At 45.0% G+C, this 13,976-nt stretch overlaps 1 protein-coding gene and 1 long non-coding RNA gene across 4 annotated transcripts in view; both read left to right on the top strand.

The window, feature by feature from the left end:
• Positions 1-4,910, top strand: part of LOC111861806 — a 322,342-nt gene extending 317,432 nt beyond the window's left edge. For all 3 annotated transcript variants that reach the window (XM_023846679.2, XM_023846678.2, XM_033750465.1), the window contains exon 9: positions 1,098-4,910. In XM_023846679.2, coding sequence (XP_023702447.1) covers positions 1,098-1,452 — 355 coding nt within the window. In that variant the 3' untranslated portion in view covers positions 1,453-4,910. The remainder of the gene's footprint in view (positions 1-1,097) is intronic.
• Positions 4,911-8,407: 3,497 nt separating this feature from the next.
• The window catches only part of LOC117282112, a 210,388-nt gene continuing 204,819 nt past the window's right edge, over positions 8,408-13,976 (top strand). The window contains exon 1 of the long non-coding RNA XR_004512734.1: positions 8,408-8,513. This is a non-coding gene — a long non-coding RNA (uncharacterized LOC117282112). The remainder of the gene's footprint in view (positions 8,514-13,976) is intronic.

Genomic DNA, 13,976 nt, shown 5'->3' on the forward strand with positions numbered 1-13,976 from the left:
TGCCATCTGTGACCCGTCTAGAAAATGTGGGAGCCTCGAAGTCTCACAACCGTATGGGTCTCCAAATCCTGTTACAGTGATAGCTTTCCCTTTTTTACCAATTCTTTCTCCGGGGTATGTTCCCCCCCCCCTTCGCACTACGGCCCCAGTGGGCCTAGGCCTACCTCCATGAACTTCTGCGTTCACTTCGGTTTTTCTAGATCTTACACATTCGGTGGGACTCCTTGGGCGGGTGATCAGCTCGTCGCAGGGCCTATACCTGTACACAAACACAGAAAATCGCACACACACACACACACACTAAACATCCATGCCCTGAGTGGGATTCGAACCCACGATCCCGGTTTCCAAGAGAACGAAGACAGTACATGCCTTAGACCGCTCGGCTACCGTGACCGGCTGGTATGGTTGTTTACCTGGACAATGTCACGATGTATAGCAGATGAGCATGTAAAAAGGAATGACGCTAAAATTGAGAAATTTCAAGTTTACTCGTGTAAGTAAAGACGAAGTCTGGGAATGAGGATTTGTAACGCACAGTAACACTTGTACACCCCTGTGACATCTGTCTCTACCGTACATAACTGACTGATTGGTAAATTGCCGCAGGTCCTCGCCAGCACAGTGATTATTTGTTGCGAGTCCCACGGGACAGACTGCCATATTGTACAGCCGGCTCTCGGGAGCATATACAGCACCCCTACATATTGTTAAGCCAACTAACACCATTGGGTGTTTTCTGTTAGGTCCGCGGTAAGGAAAACTTCTTACACTGAGCAGGCTATCTTAACGGTGACGCTCTAGACTTGCATTCCGGGTGTGCTCGGTTCGAATTACGGTCGGAACACGTGCTACACCGACTGAGTTGTTTCGCACGTTGCCTCAAAGAATTTCCAAGGAAATTCCTGGATAGCACCTCGATTAAATAAGACTGACTCCTTCCAAATCCCTTCCAATTCACCCCTCATCATACCTTTCGGCCATATACTGAGTCTGATGTAAGGTGACTGGTCTCCTCCCATGCATGCTGCATGTGCTTTCCATCTCGACAAGAAGCTCCCCATTGTGCAGTGTGTAACAGACTGTTTTGCCGACAGGTGCCCGGAACTGAACGCCTGCATCAGTGCTGCGCTCTGGTGTGACGGGTCGCGACACTGTCCCTCGGGTTTCGATGAAGAGGAAGCGAATTGCGCCTACCAGTTCGGCATCCCCCTGCTCTACGTCTCCATCGGTGCAGGAGCTCTGGCCGTCTTGGCCCTGCTGATCGCAGTGTCTGCCTGCGTAAAGTACGGAAGACATCGGCGAAACGAACGGAAGAAAAAGAAGAACAGCAGCAACAATGCGAATCACCTGCACGTGAATCACTTGCACAACAATGGCGACACAGTGGGGAAGCGTTACCCCTCTGCGGCTGACGACATGTTCCTAGACGGGAAGGACTCTCTCTGTTGACAAAACGTTGTTGCTATGGAAACGACAGTGTGACGTGTTTATATAGCTCCACGAACATGTGGCAGGTGGATCTCTTACTGCTATGAAACCACAGCATGCTAATGCTCCTAAACCTGTATTTTACTCAAGTTTCTATGCCATTTTGTGGCGGATTTAAGATTTTCACAGCGACGACTGTGACGTCATGTAGTCTGGTAGAAGTTTATTGCTGTTTCGGTGGAACATTCTGCCTCCATCTTCAGTGCCAAAGAATAAGCCAATCGACCAATGACATGTTCATTGAGAGTGAAGACGAAGCGATTTTCTCCGAGATACCGGTGAATTTATACCAGACTACACGACGGCACACCCCAGAAGATAGTGTAGTACAAGCGATAGTGTTAGCTATCCCCACGGCTCAAGCAGTTTCTGCAGAGAGCTTCTGTTTCCATGGAAATGCTGTCCGCCTTCAGAGGTTTGGCTGTTATGAATCAGGAATACGTACTTGAAGTGTTTTTCTTCACCTTTCAATCTTTATTCGAATGGAGCACATTGCGTCAATGCGTGTGGACGTTCTTTTGGAATACCTGAAGGAAGAAGAACCCTTGGAAGAGCTAAGTATAAATGGGTGGATGATATTAAAACGGATCTTCAGTCGTGCGTGAAGGTGTGGATTGGATTAATTTGACTCATAGTATGGCCCAGTGGCGGACTCTTGTGAACACGATAAAAATAACTTTGGGAGGCATTGAAGGTGTTGAATTTCATAGTTGAGCAACTGTTAGCTTTTCACGGACTCAGCTTAATGCACTTATTTGCTTAAGATTTAAAATAATTCGTGTATAACTGAATCACGGCGAGCAAGATTCATAATATTGTATTTTGTGTTTTGACACCGTACAGTCTGGAAAGTGAATCCCAATATTTCGGAAGAACACGCAGCCTTAGTCTTCTATCCGGAAAGGCTGCAATGCCGTAAACCAAAAGACGAGAATATGTTTCTTTTCTGGCTATATAAAATAAATATTTTAAGACAGTATTCCATTGCTATACTAACGGTCGGATGCAAATGGTGCGCATGCTCACTGGTTAATATAGTTCGTAACAACCAATCACCTTCAATCCAGCTCTCAAAGTATGGATTTGTCTCACAAGTCGATATGTTGCTTAATAACGATGCATGGATTAGTAAATTCGATTTCTTTGTTACTGAGGGCGAAATTTGTGTAACCCTCAACTTATTTCTATCCTGGAATGGAATGACACATTACAGGAAAGTACTCAGAAAATTTCGTATGTCTATAAACAATAGGGAAAGACGTGTTATCAATTTTTACCGCCTGTCGTATTTTTAAACAAGTGACGTAAACCGAAAAACAGAGAGATAAAGTGAAGCTTGTTCAATTTTATGTAATATTAATATTCCAATTTAATGGATGTCAGTAGTCTATTGTTTTCTTTAAACATGGCGTCAATAACAAGTGACAGATGTGTCTCTTTCAGTGTTACCAACCGTTCATGATGTAATGAAAATACCTCGATAATGAAAAAAAAAAAGACGACGCCAAGTGTGTGATGTCAAATGAACAAAATGGCGAACTGTGGAAACAAAACAGTGAAGTCGGTATTGAGTGACGTCATACAAACATGTCGGTCCTCTTACGCGTGGGTAATCACTAAACAAATAAAAAGAATTACAGAGTCGTCATTTCCTGTTGTACATGAAAGAAATTAATGTTTTTTTTATAGCACAGATGAAATAATTCTCGTGGCGTGTGCAATTGCCACTTACTCTTTGCAGTCTGAAACTCATCTAAATAGTATTTAGATGTTCAGTCTTGCTTCCAGGGAAACACAAAGCACCTCATTCACAAAGAACAGTCAGTTAGTGTTGTTTACGGGATGGAATCGCTGTTTATTGTGGGACTCATGCCGATGAAAAGATTTATATGCTTATAACATGGCGAGGAAAGACGCCTAAACATATTTGTACCACGAACGAGGCCACTGTTCCGTCACTGATTAAGTACGATATCCGCCACTGCAGACAGGACAAGTCCCAGCTGAAACATATCACTTGAAATTCGGTTGTTACTGAGAAGTGATGTCTTTAATTATCTTTCAGCATGCAACCGGAAGTGACGCCGCTGCAATGCGTATTTACTTGTTTAGCAAAATTGTTTACTCAGTGACATGATTTTTTTTTGAGCAGCGTGTAGTGTAATTTTTTACACGTTTTTGAAGTGTGTAAGTGTTGTGACAGGAAGCAATACTGTTCTTGCTCAAAACTTCCCGCTTGTTCTCATCTCCCGTCAGTATTTACGTGACGTAACACGACTGTGTAGAATTTGTGTGACTTTATACAGAGAAGATAAAGAGGATTGCAATTTTTAAAACAATTTCTGACATTCCAATGTATCGAGTGTTACGATATTTTTAGTGGTGAGCCATTTGAATGCTGCTCCGAGTTTTCCTTTCGAGCGCGCACTCAAGCAGGTAGAGTCGGACACTCCTCCTGTCAACTCGGGCCCGCCCATAACGCTCACGGCTTCTCTGTGTAGAGACCTCACTTTATGGCGAGACAAAACAGTGGTAAGAATCTGGGTATGTGAAGTGACTGGAAATGTTTGTAACCAGTCCGAGTAGGTCATTAATTTCACCGAAGATCTGGAATAATGGTCCTTGCTTTGAATGAATTTTGCTATGAGAGAATTATGGTATAAATAACATACATACATATTCACCGGATCTTCCGTGTTTTAACTCACCTGTTCCTCATGTTTTCCGTAGTTAAATCAACTTAACAGGCACAAAGACAGAGCGTTGGGTGTTTTTAAGATGTTTTATCAAATAACAAATTCCTCATTCTGAAGGACAGCGACAGTGGGGGTTTCTACTGATATTTGGAATTTATTCGTATTTATGGTCACTTTTTCCAGTCCATGATGTTTCGAAAAGTGGTTCTGTTTCCTTTTTCAGGTGAAAGCATACAGTACTGATTCATTCCAGGCAATAGTGCGCCATGAGTATTCCCAAGACCGGAACATAAGGTTCTAGAAACGTAAGTGACCTGAGGGAGGTAACTTCATAAAATAAATATGCCATGAAGCATAGACCTAATGGCTAGCCACGTTGTAGTATGCTCACAGCGGTTTAGTCTTCAAACGGTTATTATGTTCCGCCGTAAGCATTTTGCACATTTCTCCTTGTTTCAGGCAAAATATCCAAGTAAAATTTTTCGAGTCCTCACGCCTTTCATTATACATAATTCCTATTATTATTATTATTATTATTATTACGTGTGTGTCACTGTAGACGGGGTTTTGGATAATTACATTTTGTTGACCACGTATACACACGACTCATAAGTACAAGCAGTCACAGCACCCACTAATCTCCACAGCTCACAAATCACCACAGCACCCACTAATCTCCACAGTTCACAAATCACCACAGCACCCACTAATCTCCACGGTTCACAAATCACCACAGCACCCACTAAGCTCCACGGTTCACAAATCACCACAGCACCCACTAAGCTCCACAGTTCACAAATCACCACAGCACCAGCTAATCTCCACGGTTCACATATCACCACAGCACCCACTAATCTCCACGGTTCACAAATCACCACAGCACCCACTAATCTCCACGGTTCACAAATCACCACAGCACCCACTAATCTCCACAGTTCACAAATCACCACAGCACCCACTAATCTCCACGGTTCACAAATCACCACAGCACCCACTAAGCTCCACGGTTCACAAATCACCACAGCACCCACTAAGCTCCACAGTTCACAAATCACCACAGCACCAGCTAATCTCCACGGTTCACATATCACCACAGCACCAGCTAAGCTCAACCAACTTGTTTTTTGTTTAATAATAAAGAAAAATGCGTGGCCGGTTTATCGACTTCACTTGAACAGATCTGTCTCGTGTCTCACAGGCGATGAATCACTTCGTAAGGAGCGTCCAGGAGCACGAAGACGGTGCGTGTGCGTGGGTGCGTGCGTGCGTGTGTGTGATGTATATCCCCCACAATAAAATTATTTTGTACAGAAGTAAATGTGTACCTTTATTCAATTGTAATGAATAGATTTAGTTTAATTGTTTACAATATATTAACAGCTCTGTTTGATGAATTTAAGCAGAGAAAAACTTGAGAAAAATACGTAATGATGAGCTTCATTATTAGTATGGTACACAGAGATACTGGAGGGTTTTCGGGCTTTGGCCATCATCCGGATTCTAAATAACTAAGAGAAAACACGACTTTTCGGAAACTGGATCTGTTTTCGTCATCAGGTCCTGAGGGACCCAACAGAGTAGGTGTCTTCCTTCACCTAAGGACGGAAACAGATACGTTTCCGAAACGTCGTGTTTTCTCTTAGTTATTTAGAATCCGGACGATGGACAGTATGTCTGTGTGTTATCACCACCGTCAGAACCCTGTAGTATCAACATAGTACGGTGTTCAAACCAAGGACGACGTATATAGCGCACGTGGAAGAGAAAAGGAATCCATTCAAAATTTTGCTTGGAAAAGCTGAAGGAAATAGACAACTTGGAAGACATAGACTTAGATGTGATGACACTATTAACATGTATCTTAAATAGGGTGTGGATTGGATTCATGTGGTTCAGGATAGGGTCCAGTGACGGACTGTTGTGATCACGGTAATGAACGTTCAGGTTATGTAAAACGTTCGGATTTTCTTCACTAAGTTGTTGGTCGGTTGGTTGGTTGGTTAGTTAGTAAATATCTAATGATGGTGTCTTAAGATAAATATTTTGGGGACTGTCCATTGTCTTGAGACTTTTAAGATAACGCGTTTCAGAGGCAAGATCTGTTTCCATCATCAGGTAGCTATAAGCGAGGAATATTCTCTACTCAGTTTGTAGGATTTGAGGTTATCACAACGGTTCCGAAGGACACTGTGTTCTCCTTGCCACCTGCTTCAACGCTGGTTTTTTGCTCGGCTTATTATTCGTTCTGAAAATGGAAACGATATGTTCCTTCAAACATCCGTTGACTATCAGCGGACTACAGAAGATAGTACCTTTCCGTTAGGAACTGCTAGCTCATGGACCCTAAGTACACCAGATCAAAAGGAGGGGCCTCTCCTTCTCTGCACCTGATGATAGAAACAGATCCCGTCTCCGAAATTCGGTATCTGAAAAGAAATTTTTTTTTCTTGGTACTACAGCCCCAGTGGGCCTAGGCCTACCTCCATGAACTTCTCCGTTCACTTCGGTTTTTCTAGATCTTACACATTCGGTAGGACTCCTTGGGCGGGTGATCAGCTCGTCTCAAGGCCTCTACCTATACACAAACACAGAAAAACGCGCACACACAAACTAAACGTCCATGCCCTGAGTGGGATTCTAACCCACGATCCAGGTTTCCAAGCGAGCGAAGACAGTGTATGCCTTAAACCGCTCGGCTACCGTGACCGGCATTGTAATATCCCTGTATTCCCAAATGAGTGGAGTGGCCGTTGCAAGTAACGTGGAAGGTTCCTTCTTGCCATGGTCAGTGGATGTCAGTCGGTTCCTTAAGCAAAGAACCTGGATAGCTGTTAAAACATGTTTCTACGCTCAGTTCCTATTCCTCTCTCCCCCGTACTTATTGCACGAGGTTTGAGTCCCGATGTTGCAGGATCCTCCAAGTTATAATAATATGGAGGTCTTAACTAGCTGAGCGACTGATAGCTTCTCAAGAAGGGCGCTGTTCACTTGGAACTAATGAGACACGTGCGCTCTAAATTCCTCTTTTTTTAATGGAAAGGAGAATCGGTTTCCCACTAATGCGGCCTGGGTTCGAACCCAGGTCAGGTCATGTGGTATTTGTGGTGGACAAAGTTACATTGGGTTTTCTCCGAGCACTTCGGTTCCCCCCTGCTAAATATCTGCTCCACACTCATCTATCATCCGGGGATGATACAATAGGCCAATTAGTTGTCGACTTGTACCAAGTGGACTCAAGTTTCACCCCACCCCAGGAAACTAATAAAGAAACTAAAACCGAGAGGAGTGGGTGGTGAAGTTGAAGTCACAGACTTCCGGAAGCACAGTCGATGGCCGTCAGAGGAAAGGAGACATCGGTAGCATCTCAGATGGATATTCCGCAGTAGGGAAAAGGATTTGTGAATTATTAATTTCAGTGTTCCTTGCATGAATCACTTTTCCTTCGAAATTCATGGCTCCACCTTCATAGTCTACATAGAGTGAGGCTCTGTACCGCGCAGTTTACCGGAAGTAGCTGGAACCGTGTCCAGCTAGAGCAGTTTCCCGCTGCAGAACAACGGGCGAGTCTGTTTCGCCCGCAACTGGAATCGACCTCCCATCCATCACAGCAATTCGCTGTCAGCAGTTTCACAGTGACGTGTCCGTCAGGAACGGTGACACGGGCCCAGGGCCGGTCTAAATATAAATTGCACAGTTATCATTCTCGTCTTCGGAAAGCCCCACGCCCCTCCACATACAAAATGTTAGAATTGTGTCCATCGGGTAGTTGGGTCTTCTCCGCGGTGAATGGGATGTGACGCCGAATAGTCTGGTAAAAGTTTACCGAATTCTCAAAGGAAAGTAATGTCTTAATTTTCAGGATTGAAGACATTGTTAAGGAAGCAGAGGGAAAGTAGAAAGAACTGAGTTCTCTTAGTATATTTATTTACCCTGAAGTTGAAGGCTACACGCCTAACCGAAACGGCAATAAATCAAACTTTTAATTTAATATCATTGTGCAGCATGCTGTTTTGTTAATCAAAATTAACTTGAATGAATAACTTACCCTATCAACACGTAAGAAAAGTGCCAAACTTCCAGTTTAGCAATAAATTTTTCGTCACTGAATTTGCAGACGAAAAATCCTCTTCATTTTACTGGCAAGTTTACTGGTAAGAACTGATCTAGATGGCGGTGACTCATTCGCATTTCCTGTCTCTTTCTTTCGTAGCAGACGGACGATATCAGTTGTGCCAGTGCTAGGATTACGTGTGGCGTAAGAGTTGTGGATATTTGTTAAGTTTGTGTTTAGAAGAGGGAAGAAGATTCGTAAGAAGTATCACAAAGGTACAGTAGTTGAAAAGAAACAACTGATATATTACAATTTTCCTTGTATTTAAATTTTGGTGGAGAAGTCCTACAGTATTCACAATGATGGCGTGTATATTGTAGTCTGAGTGTCGTGTTTAATTTGAGAACTACGTAGGCTTGTGAAACTACAGTCTTCAGGGATGTGACGTCATGTAGACCAGTTAAAGCCAATCTATATTTCAGAAGAAGCTTCCGACCCCGTCTTCAGTGTAGAACAGTGTAGATGCAAATTGCCGGTTCCTGAAAGCCGTTTCCAACTTCACATCATGGCTTCACGTTTTAGAAAGCATTGACCTTGACACGCGCCGTGAGGACAAGCTAATCTGAGATGGTTTTTATTCGTTGCAGGTGTATACATTCATTTCCGTCGGTCTTTAAGTAAAAAATTGTCAGTTAAATTCGTGTTTAATATAGTAATATTTCATTTCAACTGACCAGTTGGCTTGACTATGACGTCATGCAACTAAGAAGACCGAACCATTCTGTTGACGAGTGGGAAGTTAGTGAAAATGGATAGCCCCTCATGTTCGCGTCGTTTTCCCAATATAAACACAGTATGCTGTCACAAACGGCAATGCTTCAGACGTACATCCAGAAGGTGATGGGTTCGAGTCTTGGCCGGGAAAAGAGGTAATCCTGACTAAAGTGTTTCGTGTTTTACCTCAACCCCTCGAAGTGAATTCAGTTTTAGTACCTCAAATGAGACCACGGGCGCCTCCTTCCAGTCCGGCTGCCCACAGCGTGCTTAAATAAACCACAAAAAGGTGAATATTTGTACTCAGGCAGATATTAACAAGTAAATTGCTTACTGATTCGTTGATGTGGGGCCCAATCGATAGACAGAAGCAGAGAATTGGAATTTGTATTGAAGAGTGGCACACTCGTCTGTGCTGATGCATTTGCGGTTAGTGCATTCTTGCTCTGAGCGCGATAAACCGTTGTTGGGGTTGAATTCTGTGGGTGCGAATCAGATGATAATGCAGGGAGCGAGGGGGGGGCTGGTGGCCAGTGTGCAGTTAGACACACAGAGCTCATGGATAGTCCACATAACCTCACCCTCTGACCCCTCGGTAACAGATACTAGTGACCACTACTTGTCAATAACTAGATGCATTTTGACAAAATTTGGCAGTGTAGAGTCACGATTTAGATTGACTATCGGTGGTCTTTCGGACTGGATGTTGGATTTGCTGACCACTTTAACACACAAGCAATTATACTTAATTATAGCGCCACACTTTACAGTCACTGGAGCACGCGCTAAATCTCTTCCGGGCGGCGGAAGCAGGAGGGTAAGCAGAATAAAATTGGGAAGGAAACAAAGAGCACGTGTTGTTTTGTCACTTCCATTCTTTGTTAGAACGCAATTTTTACCCCATTGTCCTCCCTGTATTCAGCTGACCCTGGAAGTGGGCATCATCTTCGTCTTCCTCTACTTAAAAAAAACTCCGTGGCCTGCAGTCCGCAAGCGAACTATACCAACCGAACGACCTCCGCTTGTCGGCGAAGTTAGTGCCAATTTTAGCGGATGTCGCGTAGTCAGCGCAACTAATCCCCACGGCCATTACATTCGGTTTTCTAGACCGGAGCCGCTATTTCCTTGAAATAGGTCCTCAATTATCACGAGGCTGAGTGGACCCCGTTCCAGACCCACTACTTGTCAGAAAAAAAATGGCAGCCGCGGGAATCGAACCAGGAACTCTGACCACTAGACCACAGAGGCGGTTCATCCTCTGCTCTTATCTTCATTGTATACTCAAGTTTCTGGAATCTGAGAGATTGTTTTTCTGTCCTCATCGCCAAATTCCTCACTGAATCCCCCTCATTCCGAAAGTGAGCAGGGCGTGTTTGTTATTTCCGATGCCCTGTCACTGGGGGACAAGAGGAATGTATGTAGGAGTTAGATGGGAAAGTCTCAAGGAAAGAGTCCACTAGGAAGACCTCGACGCAGATACAAATGTAAAGCTATCCCTGTAGGAGGCTGTAGAGGCCCATATGGTTGTGAAACTTCGAGGTTCCCACATTTTCTTGGCAGTGGGCTCACAGATGGTGGTGGGGTTGTCAGCCCTACGCACCGGCCGTCCTTTTCCCCCAGGAAGACTCCTGGCACTCATTTCTGTCAGAGGCTGACTCAACCCCAGGACCATAATCGGACTGGAAGGATTGGGTTAACTGAATAAACCCATAATATGACCTCATAGGATACCGCACCCGCCACCTTCAGTCTTCTAGCAGAGTGTCTCAACCGACTATACTACTGCGTGCCACCGACCTAGAAGGAGATTGGAGAATAATATTAAAATGGCCCTTCGATCTGTAGGATTGGGTGGTATGCACTCGGGTCATCTGGCTCAGGCTAGAGAATAATGGAGGCCCTTATGAATACGGTAATAAACCTTCGAGTTCAATAAGTTGAAGGGAAAGTCTTGAGTAGCTCAGCGACTGTTGGTTTCTCAAGAAGGTCTGAGCTCCACGGAGTTAGGTCAGTTAGTTACAGTCATGTCATGAACAGGCAGGGGCACGCGGTAGCGTAGTTGGCTGAGGCACTATGATACAAGCCTGAAGGTCGCGGGTTCGAGTCCCGATGAGGTTACTGGATTTTTCAAATGACCTATAATCCTTCCAACCGCACTATGGCCCTAACAGAAATGAGCACCAGGAATCTCCCTTTGGGTAAAGGGCGGCCGGCGCGTAAGGCTGACAACCTCATCACCATTTGTGAGCCAGTTGTCTAGAGAATAAGTGGGAGCCTCGACGTCTCACAATCCTATGGGCTTCAGCGGCATGTTACAGAGATAACTTAGCATCATTAGGCGCCCGTACCAACTTCTGAGGTGGGATTGTGTCTTGAAGAGTGCAACGAACAAAACATACAAACTTGAACCCCAGGATCTTTACTTCCGAATTTGAGCATTACGAGTTTATTTTTCTGTGGGCCACCGAACCTCGGCAGGTGATGGATGAATGATGAGTTGGTAAAGGTTGGGAAGGAAACGGTCGTGGCCTGATCGATATACACTCAGAGCATTTTCCTTCCAATTCCTCTCCAGTTCCTCACTTATCTTACCATTCTGCCATTTGGCTATATGTACTGTGACTATGCATGGGGCTTGGATTCATAATTAGATATATTGAACTCTTAAACAACTTGTGACTACACCATATAGATCACTATCACACACATAGACTAGTGTTTTCCATCACGGTCTTTATTAGCCGTTGATTGGTAGCGTCTTCCAACGGCGGACGTTCCCCTTCCTCTATGTTCCCGGACGGTCCACGACCTCAGCTACCAGCTTCACATAGCAACAGGTCACAACGACTGAACGGTAGCAGTCCTCTAACTAATTCACTCACTCACCGACCGACTCCACTTCACTGACTGGCTGACTAACTGTCCTGCTTATAACACCTCGGTACGGTGCGCACAGAAAGCATTGTTCCTCTGTCGCTGTTTACGTGACGTTACTTAGTAATTTTCGTTTGTTTCGCTTTTGTTGCCTAGCAATGGTTCACTTGCCACATCGTTCGGGGGCCGTTTTCCTGGCGTCAGAAATGGGCCTCGCCTTCCATCCCTGCGCCTCGGTGCTTGCGGTGATTCCTCTTCTACTCCCGCTACTCCCTTCTTAAGGCCGCTCGTCCTGAGCAATTCCCTGACAAGATGCGAGCTGGTCCAGGAGTACCAAAAGCATCCTCGATGGACGGTTCTCCTGGATCCTGTCCAGCACATCGTTTGTCTGCCATGACTGTTGGAGGCTGGATGGCTTTCATTCGGTCTGGATTTGACTACAGAATCACAGCTAGTCACGCTCCGTGCCAGGCGGGTTTGCAGTGCGCTTTCATTCTGTCGCCGGCGCCTTCCTCCAGGTGTCAACCTTGGCCTTTATCTTGCTATAGTCAACGTTCTTGCTATATATCTTCACATTACTCCGTCCAGGCCTGTGGTACGTGCTGCTCTGAGACACGGCCTTTGCTCTCCTTGCTTTGATATTAGGGGGTTGCGGCAAACCCACCCCTGTCTTCTTCATTGGAAGTTACTTCTTTTCGACCGTAGGTTTGGAAGCTGCAATATAGTTTTCCCTTCTTCCCCTCATCACGACAGGAGACCCCATGGTTGTCTGATGGCCTACTGTCTCTTCCGTAATAATCAAAGGCAAGCTGTCCGCCTTAATTTTCATAGGATCCACCTCATCCTGAGGATGTGCATCTTGTTCGTCTTCCATTATTATTGGCATTTCTGTTTGTTGGAATCTTAGGGAGTGCTCATCCGCCTTCGCCTTCAAATTCCTCACTGAATCCCCCTCATTCCGAAAGTGGGCAGAGCCTTCCTCTTCTTTCTCCATTGTCCTCGCGGAATTCAGCTGATCGTGAAAGTTGGCGTCATCATGTCTTCTCTTCCTCTACTTTTACGTGCAACATATCCGCAATTTTCTGCAATCTGAGACGGCGCTCTCCTGACTGCGTCGCCAAATTCCTGCCTGAATCCCCCTCCATTCTCCTCACATATTTCAGCCTGTTGTTAAAGTGAAAAGGGTGTACCTTTACAGTCTGCATTGTCCTCTCTGAATTCAGCTGACCTTGAAAGTGGCCATCGTCTTCGTCTTCCTCTACTTTTAACGGAATAGTATACTGAAGTTGCTGGTTTCTGAGATGTTGCTCTTCTGCCCTCATCGACAAATTCCTCGCCCAATCCCCCTCGTTCTGAAAGTGGGGGGATTGTTCTTCCTCCTTGGTACTTGGTTTCTTCATTTTTTGCATTTGCACCAGCCTACCGATCAGCTGTAGCAGGACACATTTCCACTGCTGAAACAAAATCATGGGCCGTGATGGTATCTGTGTTCTCTCATGTTCCCTGTACGAAACCCACCGAAGGTGGCAACACATAATCACACACACAGTGATTATGATGAGGATGAGAAACACAGGGCCAAGTATCGTCCAGATATTCTTCTGAAATTCCCAGGACCCTGCATGTTCTGCTTCCTTTGTTGTGGCGAAGGTTCCAGCTACAGTTCTTCCGGAGTCGTGGGTTCGCTGCAAAGTTCGGATAGTTTCGGGTGCTGGAATCGCTTCAGGTGTTGGGATAGGTCCAGATGCGGTAGTTAGTTGGAATTCTCGGATTTGAGGGTGTAACTCTACTTGGGGAAGTACCACCAAAGCTACGCATGTTACAATCACCGTTGATATTTGCATCATTTTCCAGGCTTTTACTCACTGCACTACGTAGTTTTTAGTCCGTCCAACACAGGTTTCCTTCAGACCGCTAAATCCAATGAAGACCTGGTGTAGCTGGCTTACCGTCTCTGAATTTGTAACACTTTCACTATTCCACACACTCTGTAATTGATACTGCAAGCGCTGAGTTTTTACTAGTCGTTCCTTGGTAACGGCACACTGTCACTAGTACGTATATCTCGCTCCTCGCCTCACTGTCGAAGT

Source organism: Cryptotermes secundus, unplaced genomic scaffold (assembly GCF_002891405.2).
Source record: "Cryptotermes secundus unplaced genomic scaffold, Csec_1.0 scaffold620, whole genome shotgun sequence".
Classification (NCBI taxonomy): Eukaryota; Metazoa; Arthropoda; class Insecta; order Blattodea; family Kalotermitidae; genus Cryptotermes; species Cryptotermes secundus.